Raw genomic sequence first — 15,687 nt, 5'->3', positions numbered from 1 at the left:
CACAAACACTCCGTTATCGGATTTTCGTTTAACTTATAATTAATCAATAAAAAATAAATACATACATCAATAGTTTTAACAATATTTTACTGAAAATTGTCAGTCACTCACTGCTATATCAAGTGATGAGAGGTCCACTAAGGTCCCCTGGTAAACAAACCTGGTTCTCCAAAATGCTCCAGAGACTTGGGAAAGAAGGCATGAGATAGAGCCAGCTCCTGGATGTCATGGTCTTGAGATTGGTGGAGTCTCAAAAGTTCACAAAAGTCTGTGAACAGGTTCCATAGTGAAAGTGTGATTCTATTAACTGTACAATCATGTAGAAACATTTATCTTTTCTTTATATATTGAGCACAAAGTGAAAGTAAAGCGGACGTTTGTTCAGATGAGACAAGGCAGGTTATAAAAATGTAATGTTGCTTAATTTAGAACCACAAACCTGCATAACACTTGTATTATTTCTGCCATAGAATGACAGACTAAATATAGCATGTGCAGTACTAGCATGCAGTTCAACATGAGTGACATATAAGCAGTGAATGATCTTCCTCTTAGCTATAAAAGCAATCCAAGAAGTGAAAACTCAAATGATTAATGACAACCTCTCCAGATCAAATAAGAGTGTGATTTTTTCAGGTTTAGAGACTAAAGTTTGCTTATTGGATATTCAGACATATTGTGGTCTTGAAGTAGATAAGTACACAAAGTTAATTTGCACAATTAATAATAAAACAATAAATAAATGTACACTTAATGTGGTCTTCATTTAGAGACATGTATAAACCTTATTTAAAATTTAGTTCTTACCATCTCAATGTACCATTCAATAAAGACAAACAGGCTTGATTTGCCAATTCACCTAAAATGTTTATTAAAATTATTAAAAAAAGCACCTGTTGTGCCAAATCCTGTCCACCAATCCTGATCCCAGTCACACATCTAGATCCTAAAGTGTTTTATTGACTACCAGTAAACATTATTTCAGTGAAGTCATTTAAATATTATACCCTTATTGTATTACCACTATTAAAATTATAAAAGTGAAAACCGAAATATTACTGTTGCAATGCGACAATTGTACTGTCTAATATAAAATATGAATATATCACCATTTTACTTTACAGAATTATAAAATAAATTTATGTTACTCAATATATAATAAAATATAACTAAGCTTTAAATCGTAAAACACTTATTTTAAACATCATGTTTATAATTATATATATATATATATATATAGAGAGAGAGAGAGAGACAGTTACATATAAATTAATAAAGATATATACATAGTCACATAAATGTAAATACATGCAGATGCTCAGATAGATACACATTATATTATTATTATAGAATTATAGAATTGCAGCTGGTTTAGTTTTGATAATCGCCATAACATGGTTCATTTTTAATTTTTAATAATTGTGCAGTCCTATATTTAATTTAATACTAATTAATTATTTACACAATTTTAATCAACTAAAAACCCCTGTTTTGGAAGCCCTAGTTGGAAAGGACCCGAGAAAGAGACAGGATCTGGCACAACACCCCCAGTGAGCAAGCCAATGGCGACAGTGGCAAGGAAAAAACTCCATAAAGTCAGGAGGTAAAAACCTTGAGAGGAACCCGACTCAACAAAGGGGGACACCCATCCTCCTCTGGCATGGCGCAGACATTGCAAAAACACATTAATTTAACCTAATATATGGAATATTAATATATTTAAAAATAAGCCAATTATGTAAATCAATTGACCTAATATATGAAATATTAATATATTTAGAAATTAAACCAATTATGTTGTATGGTCAAATAATTTCTAAACATATTAAGATTAACTGGTCATTAACTGGTCATCCGATTATTAGATGAGGATCGCCCCTCATCTAGTCACTGGATCTGACTCGTCTTGCAGGCTGGATGTCCTGTGATAGAGGAAGTATAACAGATGTGATACCGTTAGTAAATATATTTGAATTGTTTTGACTCATCAAGACTTACGAAAAACAAAGTTTGAAAGACAGGTGTGATTTGTGTTCCAGGAGAACCGTTTACACTTTAAAATTCTAAGATCAGAGTATAATAAAAATGGACTGAAACACTAGATTTTACTAGAAGTATTTATGAACTTACATCAGTGCTTTAGTATGCTTATTTCTCTGCTTCTTCTGTCTTCAGCATTGGCCTTACTCCTGTCTTCAGTGCCATCAACTACTGATCCCATCCTGTAAATAATAAATGAATAATGGGATCATTATCATACACAAATACTAATAAACTAGTAAATAAAAGTAAATTCACAACTTAACTCTACAGAAAGACACTACTAATTTTTATGTAGTCACAAAACAATCTTCCAAACTTCTAAACCAATTCTAATCTTATGCTTACCACAGATGCCGGTATTCAGATGCTGTCATCATTAGTGTTGTAGCACACTTGATCTTCTCAGGCATTCTGACTTCAACTGCACAACTGCTGGAAAACATCAACATCAAAATGAGATTAGGATTAACATTTTCCTACAAATGTGGTTATGATGTGCAGTAGTACAGTGATTGAATCAAAATGTTTAAACACTTAGCTTGGATGGTATATTGCAGAGTAGCATCCAGTCTTGGACAGGACTGCTATTGTCTCTTCCTGCAACTTTACAGAAGGGCACATATTAATGACAGAATAACAGTGAACTGCATATAATACGTTTAGTACAGATTGTCGAACAAATTCAAGTTAAAACTTCTAATATAATATTGTCTTACTACCTCCCCCTTTACCTTGCTATCTTCATGTTAGTGCTGTTACTCACTTACTGCTTCCCTGGAGCTCACTGTATCTTGTCTATCGCTGGTGCTGCTGCCAGTGTCCTCCCTGAAGCTGCCAGTCTACTTCTATCTTCGTCCTTCCTGCAGCTGTAGGTACTGCTCTTGTATCCTGGTAGCTCAGCGCCACAAAACCTCAAGACGACCATACGTCTCACCACAACTCAACCATACGAGCCAACCCGTTGGCTAAGGCTGTTCTGAGCCCACTGGCACCGTTAATGAATGCACAGTGCCACGGTTCCGTATGGCCTAACACCAAAACTCAACCATACACGCCAACCCGTTGGCTAAGGCTGTTCTGAGCCCACTGGCACCGTTAATGAATGCACAGTGCCACGGTTCCGTATGGCCTAACACCAAAACTCAACCATACACGCCAACCCGTTGGCTAAGGCTGTCGGAAAGCCCAACCCGCACCGTTAATGCATGCTTGGTCCCAACGGTTCTGTATGGCATAACACAAACACAACCATGCAAGCCAACCCGTTGGCATTACACTGCAAAACATTTCCCAACGACAACCAAAACAAAACCACCTATGTCAAACGCAAAACACAGTACACAGGATTGTGGTAACTGTGGTAGCTCTGTATAACACCCGACTGAAGGCAGAGGTCCGGATTCGAAATGAAGATATGATCGAGTAGTGTGTGTTTGTCCGTCGTCGCTGTTGTAATCAGTTGAGTGTACCCTCGAGCTTCAAACAACTCCAGAATAGGTTTTTTCCCAGTGTGCAGGAGGTCCTCATTAAAGTCTCCACAGATGATGACAAGGTCGTCGTGTGCGAGGTCAAGATAATCCAGCATACCCTTCAGGTTAGTCAAAAAATCACCAATGTTGTACTGTGGCGGCCTATACACAGCTACGATGGCTGCCTTTATTGGCGAATCTAATTTGATGACAACGAACTCCAGATCGGTCACATTTTGTATATATTGCCGGGGCTGAGCTGGAATGTGCTCCTTGCAATATATTGCGACTCCACCTCCGTTCTTCTTCCCAATGTCTTGATGCGTGGAGTAGGAGACGTGTCTGTTGCGGGTAAATAGGTTATATCCGTCCAATTGGAGATCCGATGAAGTAGACGATCCGGACAGGTGTGTTTCCGTCAGACAGAGAATATCCGCGTGACGCAGCTCATGATGCCATCTGATGTCCTCAATGTGGGGTCCAAGTCCTTCTGTGTTGTGGTGAATGATGGTGAGGGTATGTTCCTGCCTGTTCTCCCTAACGTGCCGCAGAAGTGGCATAATTTCTTCGACTGGTGCTGTCCTCATGGCCTGCAAAGAGGCTGTGATTTCAGGATTTGCATATATCTTCTTCTCGTCGAAGTCTGTGATGTGTAATCCATGTAGGGAAGTGGTTCTGCTAAGGGCAACGTAGGCCATTCCTGGCTCAAAAATCTTCTTCAAGGACACTACTGCAGACTGCATCGTCATGCCTTGAACTTTGTGGGCTGTGCAGGCGTAAGCTAACTTGATGGGAAACTGACGACGAACCGCTCCTTTCCTCAGAGTCTCTTCGGATCTCTCGATGTAGACCAAGACGTCTTCTTCACCTCCTACTTTTTTGCGGTGTTTCTGGCCGGCGTTTGGATTGTCGAGTTGAAGGCCTAGCATCTCCACTGTGGCGAATCCATCCTTCTGTTTGGTGACGATGTTTGCAATCCTGCCAAAACATCCGTTGACGATTCCGTCTTCTACGTCCAGATTCCTGGTCACCATTACACGAACTCCCACGGCAACTTCTATGGTGTCAAGTAAGTTGTCCTTTTTTCCAGTGGCGGGTTTGCGTAGTCTCTTCATCCCTCCTGTTGTGGGGTCTTTCCTGTAGTCTTCGGCATCAATTGTTATGATGTCAGTGTAAAGGGCCTGCACAGTCTCGGTATTGAACTTGAGGACTTCTTTGTTGGTGGCGAATATGTGCAGAGCTTCACGCGGACAGTCTTCTGAATTTTTCACAGCTTGGAGTAACAAAGCTCTATCGTCTTCCCTGAGAGGTTCGTCCTTCGGCTTTGCTCGCAGTCTGTTCAACAGCTGAGCGAAAGCGAGGTCTTCTTTCTGGCGCATGATCTCTGTCAGGGTGACGATTTGAAAATTGTCCTTCCAGAAGTCCAGCACATCCTCTTCAAACACGCACAGCGGTTTGGCTTTACCTGTCGGGGGCAGCTGATAATAATCCCCTACGGCGAGACAAGAGATCCCTCCAAAAGGCTTCTTGCTGCCTTTGATCTGCTGAAATCTCCAGTTGATGTAAGCAAACATGTCCTTTGAGATCATGGATACCTCGTCGATGATAAGGATCTCCACGTCGCGTAAAGCTGCTCTCACTTCATCAAGGGAGTTTCCAAGTCCCTGGTATGGTGGCTTCAGACTCCGTGGCAGCTTTAAAAGGGAATGCAGCGTTTTACCGGAGATGTTGAATGCTGCCGTTCCAGTAAAAGCAGACAACAGCACCGTAGGCACTGAGAGATCCCCTTCTTCCCGGAGTCGAGGGAGTTGTCGCAGAATCTTGGTTGCCTCCGCGTGTACGCACTTGATGACGTGTGACTTCCCACAGCCAGCACCGCCTGACAAAAAGTAAAAAAACTGCTCTGGATTGTGACCCCACACACGCTTCTGACACCACTGGCGGACAGCGTAAAAAATGGCTGCCTGCGTCTCGTTTAGACTCCTGAACATCCTCCTGACAAATTCAGCAGTCATCTGTGGTGCCTCTATCTGTGGTACGACTCCGTCTCCATCTCCACGAAGAATCTGGTATTCCGGGACATCGTCTTGTTCATCTTCTTCTGGATCGACGTCTTCTCGTTCCGCTATGCACTCCAGGCGATCTACGTCAACTTCAGGCGCAAAGGCGGTCCAAGCATTCTCAGGTGGTCCTTCCCGCTGCAGCTGTTCGAATGCTTGATCCACCTCTTTGCTGTGTTTTTCATAGTTCTCCTGGTGTGCTTTGACTATGGCGCAGACAGGCATCAGGAGCCCGGGGTGTGCCGGGAGTTCAACAAACGCACCTTTGTAAAACTCCTGATAAGTTGGATATCGCTGGGGTTTCAGCTGTTCGTTGAAGCGATGTGGCACATAAAGTTTCACCAGTCTTCCGTAATGCTTTTCCGGTTGCTTCTCCTCCGAAAACCGAGCATACCTGATGATCGCAGCCTTACCAACAGTCCTCTTCTGAATGAAGCCCATACCGTTGAGCAGTCGGAGGACATTCTTTCCTTGAGTTTGCCGACCATACACAACACGGTAATTGGAGACGAAGTCCGCCAGACACATCATCTCGAACTCCAGTGTTTGAGGCCTTGCTCTGTATTTGTCTATCATACCTGACATCCAGACATCCTCTGAATCAGGATCTTTGTTGTGCAGGGCACTAAGGGGCAAACTCATCTTCAGGGCGTCGTCATCCGTCGGTATAAACACAACGTTTCGCGAACACTTCTTCATTGGTAAGCTGCATGTTCTTGCCACAGACTCCTGAGCGCTCACCTGCCTGTGTTTGGAATAGGCCTGCATTATGTTCTTCATTTCGTCCTCTTCGTTCACGTTGCTTTCGCGAACACCCTTGATGACGCTCTTCAGGAAATCATTCATTTCGTGCTCTGGCTTGGAAATGTAAGACAGCATGTACATGATACAGCTGTAAGAGTCCAGAACAAACTGAATGTCCATGTTGGCGTTCCATGCCCTCAGCAGATCTGGGTTGTATCCATTCACCCAAGCCTCCTTTGGATCACGCTTCAGCAAAATCACACTCGAAGTGCTCAATGCCTCAACGTAACCATTGTAATCCTTCATGGACAGATTACATTTGGCCAGCAGGTCTGACAAGCTGTCAAAGGAGGCCTGGGGATCATTTAACAAATCCCACACCGGCTTGAGTTTCTTCCTCGCGTCGTTTATCGCTTTTCGGACAGCTTCCTGTCTTGCCTTCTTTCCGTCTGGGCGGTTTGGGTCTTCGTCCTCCTCTTCCTCAGGACGCGGTGGTCGTGGACGGGTGATGGTGGTCTCAGAGACGGGGAGTTTAGGGAACCCATACCTACACAACAGGTTTCCTTTCTTGCAAGATTTGGAGTGCTTCCTGCTGTGAAGTTGAACTTCGGTGACGATTTTATGAAGCTCGGGGTCGGTGGTAGGGTCCGGCAACTGGCAGGAAACGTAACGGTCAATGAAGTCACACACTTCTTTATCAGACTGATTTTCGAACTCTGGCGCCCCCTTCACCCAGGCCAGCAGATGAATATGAGGGCTTCCTCTGGCTTGAAACTCGACTCGATAAAAGTAATCCTCGACTTCACCGATGGGTTGAGCAGGTGACAAAAGCAGATGAGTCATTAACGCATCCACCCGTTTCTCAAACATCCGCATGACGGTGACGGGGTTGCTTCGAAGGATTTCACATTTCGTCGTCCAGTCAAGCTCCGAAAAGTCAACCTCTTCACCTTGCTGAGCCTTGATTGCCGTTATCACTTCCGGCCATCTCATTTCGGCTGCACTAAAAGTGCAAAAAAAAGTTGGAGTCCCCAACTGCCGGATCATGGCCTGTAGATCTCTCAACGTTTTCTCCCAGTAAGATGGAGTGCCCCTCAAGGGTTGCATGAACCTTGTGGCGTCACGGCTGTGGACCAGCCTTTCGACCTCACGATCGTCCTGAAGAAGCTTGTTGGAGATCCTACGTCCATCTCTCGTAACGGGTTTGCCTTTTCGCAACTGGATAGACATGCTGTTTCTAGCCATGTGCGTTTCAGTGACAAACTGTGCAAAGAAGAGATAACTCTGGTCTTTGGCGAAACGAGTATCCACGCAGAACAGTCTAGCATTGAAGTACATGCTCGGTGACAATGCAACTTGTCGCGCCTCATCAATTGTGTTCTGTCCAGTGCAAAATTGGACAGGGAAAGACATGGCTTCCAACTTTGGAATCCGGAAAAATCCGACTGGCTTTTTCCCTTGAGCAGGCGCAATGCTGAAAATTCCCTCGCCGTACGACAGCAAGTCCTGTCCAATGTCAAGTGGCTGCATGCATGTGTCCAGAGTGAGTCCAGGCCTGAGTTCATCCTTTTCCTCAGTGCTGACATTCTGGTCATCCTGTTCAGAGGCAACAACTTCCTGTTTCTCCGCTGTGTCATCCAGCTCATCATCAGGGACAAGTTCAAATGTGGCAGCTTCACTTATCACAATGTCCCTGTACTCTGAATGCGTAGCTTTCAGTTTCCTTAAAGCGGCTAGCACATTATGCATATTCACCGTATGGAAGTGTTGGTATCCTTTGAACTTGATGTGCCTTTTCAGCTTTACCTGTAGAAGCTGGGACTCACTGCTAGGCCGTGGCAGACAGTTGACTGTTTGCTCCACCTCAGAGGGAACACACACAACAGCACCATGCACTGCTCTTTGCTGTCCTTTGGGCAATGCAACTATTTTTGCAAAGGGAACAATCCTGGCAATTAGCTGTCGCTCAAGCACGTTCAGTTCGAGTAGTTCTGCAGGGATGGGAGGCAATTCAAGTTTGTTTGCCACTGCAATAGAGGGCATAAATCCTCTCTTCAGATGAGTGTCACAAGTGTGGCAGATCCATTCCTGTCTTCTCTCTCCTGGAACTGCACAAGGAACTGTGCAGGCACTGTCACAAGCATGAACATATTTTCCGGTTAAGCAAGAGGCTGCAACAAGAACATTCTTGACGTATTGTGTTCTATTGCACACCTTGACTTGATTCGGAAAAAGAGTCCTGTGACACACTGTGCAGACGTAAGTTGGACCATGAGCAACTTGACACCGAAATGCAGATATGGCCTTTTGTACCAAGCTGTTGGACATGTCAGAATTGGGTGTGTCCTGGTTGGAAAGAATATATGGCCTGTATTTTCTTTTTATCCCTAATGCACATCTCAGCTTGTGAAGAATGTGGAATCCAGCATCAGCGAGACACCTCTGTTTCTTCTGGAGAGTACAAAGTAGAATGTGATGTGACCTAAAGTCTGCATCACTTGTGTATCTTCTGGCCATGTAGTCTTTCATTTTCTTCTGGAAAGGAGCATCAGTGTGGTACCTCCTGACCATGTAGTCCTTCATTTTCTTCTGGAAAGGAGCATCAGTGTGGTACCTCCTGACCATGTAGTCCTTCTTCTTCTTCTGGAAAAACGCATCTGTGTGGTACCTCCTGACCATGTAGTCCTTCTTCTTCTTCTGGAAAAAACCATCAGTGTGGTACCTCCTGACCATGTACTCCTTCTTCTTCTTCTGGAAAAAAGCATCAGTGTGGTACCTCCTGACCATGTAGTCCTTCTTCTTTTTCTGGAAAAAAGCATCAGAGTGGTACCTCCTGACCATGTAGTCCTTCTTCTTCTTCTGGAAAAATGCATCAGTGTGGTACCTCTTGACCATGCATTCCTTCATTTTCTTCTGGAAAACAGCATCAGTGTGGTACCTCTTGACCATGCATTCCTTCATTTTCTTCTGAAAATCAGCATCAGTGTGGTACCTCCTAACAAAGTAGTGCCTCTTTTTGTTTCTGACAACAAGATCTTGATTACACTTCTTGGAGACATGCATTTTCTTCATTCGAAACTGCAAACTGGTGGCATACTTCTCTTTCTCATATTCCCTTCTTTTTTGTTCTCGAATTTCAAAATGTGGAGTTGTGTTCTCAGGTCCTGTACACTGTTTAGCCATTTTACGCATTTCTTTTTTTCTTCGCTGTTTGCTTGTTTTGATGACATTTATGACACCTCTGTTTTTGTCTTGTGCAGAAACAAGATTTTCAGCGATCTGGATTCCAGCATTTCTTTGTGGATTGGGCAGAGATGATGTTACTTGTGAGAGTGACTCACAAGCTGAAGATGACATGGTTCTCTCTGACTGTTGCTCCATTTCAAATGAAACAGGCATGAATTCATAGCCAGCTTGATCACCATGACACTGAAAAAGATAAAGTAGTCTGTGAATCATGTAATTCAGATTGGTGAAAGTTTGCATAACTGCAGTTCCATCAGGATGTGGCAAACCTTCAGCAGTTCTGGAATGTGAATCAAAATATCCATATCTTCCAGATCTGTCTCTAAATACAGCAATACACTCTGGAGGAACCATAAGAAGTGCATGGCTGACATCTGTTGAGAGACACTGAAGTCGTTCATTAAGAGGAATCCACCAGCCTTCCATTTCAGGAGTTCCTCTGGCTCTCAAGTATCCCCTTAACACTTCTGACTTTTGGATGTTGTAGGTGTAGTTAGAAGTTGTGATGCTTACAGGTACTTCATCCATGCTTAGATGATCCTGTTCAAATCTTTCTTCAGCAATAAGTTGCATTTTAATGCCGACATATAAAGCATCACCCTCCTCTAGCACTCTGTCAAGATCAGGCTGTTTGAACAAAGTTCCCTCACTGTGGTAAGCAAGGAATGTCAGAGCTATACATGTGCATTGATGATTTCTTGAGAAAACATCATACCTAGTATCACTCTGGCAATGAGATGCCTGCAAAGATATAATTCTAGGCATGCTGTTGCCACCATCTGCCTGTCTATCAGAATATTGAGCAACATCTTTACTGTCACTTGCCAGTCCTGCCAGGTCTACCTTCATCCAACGAACTTTTTGAGCCTGAGATCTCCTTCCTTTCCGAGGCATCCTTTAAAAGAACAAGAGGAAATACAAGAAAATAAACATGAAACACAAGATAAAATAATGCACGACATATCTGTACAAACCATTAATTAGAGATAAATAATTTGGTCAAAGAGTTGGGAATTCTCCAACTCCGCTAGCAATTTAACAATAGGAATTGTGTAAATGAGATGCTCTCTCTGCAAAGATGCTCTGAAAACACCATCATATGCTGCATGTATGTAAACAAACCAGTGCTAATCATCTGTTCTGTTTTGTTTTCAATAATATTAATAATAATAATATGCAGTTGATGTGATGTGAAATGATTTCTTAAATAAATGTTTAGCAAACAACTGTCACCTTTGCTTCATTATGAGTACGAACAGAATCTCACAGTCAACAAGTGATGTCTTCAAAACTCATCTTACACAGGATATTTTAAAATAATAGTCACTTACTTCACAAAATGCGGACGCAATACAACCTGCAAAGTATTCTCAAGAAAAAAAAAACAAGTTGGTTAATTGACAAGAAAAAGAACAACTTACAAATACAGTTATTTTTGTTTTTTTTTCAATGAAAAGAACAGTAGAAGATAAAATAAACTGAATCTGGTGTTAATACGAACAAACTTTTTTCCCAAAAAAAAAAGAACAGTAGCAGATTAAACTAATTATTAACCTAGCAGTAAAATTAACGTTTAAAAGAACAGTAATATTTGAACTCAAATTGTAAAATTAGTATTTAAATTTTTTTTTTTTTTTTTTTTTTTTTTTTTTTGTAGGTAGGGGTTGGGGTAGGGGGACGGGGGGGTTAGGACAAAAAATACAGATGAACTGCTGCTTGGAAAAGGAAATCCAAAACCTGAAAAAGAAAGACATATTAGGCAACTATAAAGATAATCAGATTGAAAAGAAAAATACAGAGCATGATTAAGGCCTTTTGCACACTAACCAGGTGTTCAGCTGCAGAGAAAAATGTAGGTCGTGCCCCGAATAAATGGTCTGCAACACAAAAACAAACAAACAAACACACAGGTAAAGATAAATACCTTTCTATGTGAAATTAGATCAATATTCAACATCTAATTAAAAAAAATCAATATACAAAGGCATCCATACGTTCAGACTTTCAATATAAATGAATTACATACTGAAACCTAAAGCTGACATCTATCACCCCCATTTTTGAACATAGTGCACTTTCATGTCTATCCAAACTTAAACACAAATACATTCTGTAATATGAATTAGCAGTACAATCTCCATTGTAATACAATGTCAAATTTTAAAATGGGTTTCAAAAGATGAACCATTTTAAACTTTTATTTGATATATAATTTACTTTGTTCATCTTCGGAATAGGGATGCTCATATTGACCGTTTAACCGTTAACCGTCAGTAAGAATTTAATCTGATTATTACTATCAGTTAAACGGTTAAAAAATAATAATAATAATAATAATATATATATAAGTTTGCTGCATGGTGAAAGAAAAAATAATGTTTACTCGCGGGCGCGTGTAAAAGTGCGGCTGTCCAGACATATTTCGTTGAGTAAGCACCTGCTTTACCTTCTCTTAGTTTGTGTAACTCGTGTAAGTAGCCTATGCAACACGATGGCAATGGCGATATTGGGTTATCAGAGAGTGAATCCATGAATAAATGTATTCAAATTCTGAATTAATTATAGTCTAAAAAGTGTGCGCTCCACTTACAATCACTGGAAAGCTGTCACTCATACATTACTGTAGTTAATCACAATCTCACAAAGTTAATAAAAAGTAATAAAATAACCTTTACTCTGTACAATGAATCTCTTATTTACATCATGTCTACACTTTCTTTGTTTTAATGAGAGAGTTCGTGGAGGTATAGAATTCAGCAGAACTGAAACCGGCACTTTGAGTGGTGAGAGGATCGTAACATAGCCGCCTCTGATTGGCCATTGCTATAATGTAATCAACAGAAATGTCTGTGATTGGCTATTGAACGCTGTGAAAACACGTTTCTCCACATATGACTAGTGGATGAAAAGACCCGAACCGCAAATTGAAAGGATTTTTGTGAAGTGTTTTTGTCACGGATCTAAGAGTTAACAGACAGCGTCCCAGTCTATCCGTGTAGTGTCCACATGTTAAAAACGGAGGTATAAGCTGGCCTGCTATATGTTTTTATGTCCGACGAGAAGAACAAGACCGGTACCTTTCTTCAAAGCGCATAGAAGGATTCAGTGTGTTTTAGTTTTGTCATCTTAATTAGGTAGTTATTTAATTTATACATATTTAGTGTAGGCCTATTTATATTATTCTTTTTTTTTTTCATTCTGATTTTCTCTGTTCTCAGAAGAGCTGCTCATGCGTGATAATTTGAGCATATGAATGCAGTTTTTGTTGTTGCTCTGTATGCTGCTGTTTGCACGTTAAAATAAAACATTTGCTTGTATTTTTATGTATCATCACAGATACTCGTGCATTCTATTTTTATTTTAAACTAATGTATTATTCTAATTTTATCAGTTAACGGTTAATGATCGGATAACGAGCAGCGGTTGTCGGTCAGGAAAATTAACCGAAATGAGCATCCCTACTTCGGAACATAAATAATATTTTTTATGAAATCCAAGAGCTCTCTGGCCCTCTCTGAGAAAGGGTACTACCACATTCAAAGCCCAGAAAAGTACCAAGAACACAAACAAAATAGTCCACATCAGTGGTTCGACCGTAATTTTATGAAGCTACAAGAATACCTTTTGTGTGATTAAAAACAAAACTAAAATAATGACTTTATTCAACAATTCTTCTGCTCTGAGTCAGCCTAGCGCCATATTGTAGAGTATCACAGTGCACATGCTTTCCTCTAAACATAAACAAAGCGTGGGGCACATGTGTTCTACGTCAGCAGTATGTATTGTTTACATCCAAGGAAAGTGCGCTCATGCATCATGATACTCTCCAAGATAGTGTTAGGCTGACGAAGGCGATGTGAAATAAAGTTGTTATTTTAGTTATCTTTGTGCATAAAAAGTATTCTCGTGGCTTCATAAAATTGCTTCACCACTGATGTCACATGGGCTATACATGACTGACATTCCCCACTTTACAGAATTCCACAATTATGTGAAATGGAGAATACTGTATGCCCCAATGATTAATATTGCTTTGTCACATGTTTATATTTTAGCCATAACAAAAAACCTACCAGATATTGTGCAGTGGAGAGTTGTAGTGCTCGTAATGCTGTAATATGAAAAGAAAAATAAAACATCAGGCATAACTTGTTCAAATCTGTTGACCCTATAAGCTACAACTACTGTCAAGTTTCCCAATTACCTTCATTAAAATGTCACTCAGTTCTCTGATAACAATAAAAGATTTCACATTTTCTTGAACATGCATAGTGCACCTTTAAATGTTTTAAAACCAAATAATGCAACAAACCTCAAGAATTGCTCAGGAGATAAAGCTCAATGATCAATCTAAAGAAAGAAAGAAAGAAAAAAATAATAATTGAATGTTTGATAATGGGAATGACAACTACAACTTTTAGTACAGTCATGGACAAAATTATTGGCACCCTTGGTAAATATGGGCAAAGAAGGCTGTAAAAATAAATCTGCGTTGTTTCTTCCATTTGCATGAAAAACAGCTTTGATTCCCCCCCCCCCCCTGCATGCCTGATGAGGTTTGAGAATATATGGCAAGTGATATTAGACTATTCCTCCATACAGAATTTCTCCAGATCCTTCAAATGTTGGTGCTCACTCTTCTTCAGTTTATCCCGCTGATTTTCCATAGGATTCAGGTCAGGGGATGGTTATGGCAGAATATTGATTTTGTGTTCAGTGACCAGTTTTTGTGTTGTTTTTGATGTTTGTTTTGAATCAATGTTGTGATGGAAGATCTAACCATGACCCATTATAATATTTCTAACTGAGCAAGTCAGTTTTACCTTTTTTTATCTGTTGGTATTTGATATAAAACATGATGGCATGTATCTGAACAATATGTCTAGGACCTTTGGTTTAAAATTAGGTCCACAAAAAAGAACATCTGGTCATATATTTAAATGTGGACATGGGGCACTTTTTTATCCCTGTGTGCACCAAAACCTTTAATGTGTTCTAGCTCCAAAATAAAATAAAAATTCTCATTTCATATGGCAATAAAAGCCAGTCCTGGCTGAAGTTCCAGTATGGTAAATTAATACGGTGGAGTTTGTTTTTGCATGAGAGCAGATTATTTGTTTCTTGAACAGTGTCTGAAATGACTTGTTGTGATGGAGGTGCAGTTTTCCTTTATTTTTATTTTTTTCCTGATACTAAAATTCAACTGATTTCTGCAATTTTCCATCTGTGATCTTTGAAGAGTATTTGGGCACTTAAATTGTTCTCTTTGCTGCACATTAAGATAATATTGACACACATCATGTTTCAAGCAGATTTTTAACATCTCCAGTCCATAAAAACTTCTTAATTATTTCCCTGATTTTGGAAATGAGATTATTTAATGTTTTAAGTATTTTCTTAAAGCCACTTTGTATTGTGTAAAGATCAACAATCTTTTGCTGTACATCAGAAGTATATTCTTTGGTTTTACCCATTGTGATGAATGATTAGGTTGGTTTGGGCTTTGTGTTACTAAAATTTATTCATCTGTGCACCAAGACATCATGACTGGACAACATCATGTTTCCAGTCACCTTGGTGTGCTAAGAAATAGGAAATTTCAATGGAAATATATTTAGGAGATAATTTACTCATAAGAATTTCTAAGGGTGCCAATAATTGTGGCCAGGGTGTATTTGAGAAAAACCTTTTTTCATAAAGTTATATTCCACCTCACTTTAAATTGTTTAACTTTAATGAAATGTTTGAATTTTGCATAATTTTTGACTAGAAGAGCTAAAGGAGAAACAATGCAGATTTATTTTTACAGCCTTCTTTGCCCATATTTACCAAGGGTGCCAATAATTTTGTCCATGACTGTATACCTCTTCTATGTCTTAAACTAGACATGCTAAATATAAATATGCTGTCTATGTCCAAATATATGTTTGTGGCACATTTTATATATACTTTTAGGCACATATATAATTAATAAACATAAAAAAATTATCAGGACACAAAAAAACTTAGATAACACCACATCTACACAACATAGAGGAAACCGCAGCAATAATTACAAACATTTAAGGCAACTAAAACAAATTACACACTGGAGGCCAAAACATTAAAATATTTAAGAACATTTT

The 15,687-nt window shown here is 40.0% G+C and overlaps 1 protein-coding gene across 2 annotated transcripts; it reads right to left on the bottom strand.

The window, feature by feature from the left end:
- Positions 1-842: 842 nt before the first annotated feature.
- On the bottom strand, positions 843-13,675 carry LOC141340912 (uncharacterized). 2 transcript variants are annotated; one of them, XR_012356602.1, is made up of 7 exons: positions 13,636-13,675; positions 11,390-11,439; positions 10,894-11,299; positions 10,406-10,457; positions 2,389-2,646; positions 2,131-2,222; positions 843-1,922 (listed from the first exon to the last, which is right to left on the bottom strand). XR_012356602.1 is itself a non-coding variant. In XM_073846027.1 (4 exons), exon 1 carries the CDS (start codon positions 6,620-6,622, stop codon positions 3,359-3,361), a length of 3,264 nt encoding a protein of 1,087 aa, XP_073702128.1. In that variant the 5' UTR covers positions 6,623-6,635; the 3' UTR covers positions 843-1,922; positions 2,131-2,222; positions 2,389-2,646; positions 2,807-3,358. The 2 variants fall into 2 exon arrangements, 1 of the variants encoding a protein (XP_073702128.1); XM_073846027.1 differs by lacking the exons at positions 10,406-10,457; positions 10,894-11,299; positions 11,390-11,439; positions 13,636-13,675 and adding an exon at positions 2,807-6,635.
- Between the last annotated feature and the right edge of the window lie 2,012 nt (positions 13,676-15,687).

This window comes from Garra rufa, chromosome 8, assembly GCF_049309525.1.
Source record: "Garra rufa chromosome 8, GarRuf1.0, whole genome shotgun sequence".
NCBI classification, from domain to species: Eukaryota; Metazoa; Chordata; class Actinopteri; order Cypriniformes; family Cyprinidae; genus Garra; species Garra rufa.
This window is presented reverse-complemented; position numbering and strand designations above follow the sequence as displayed.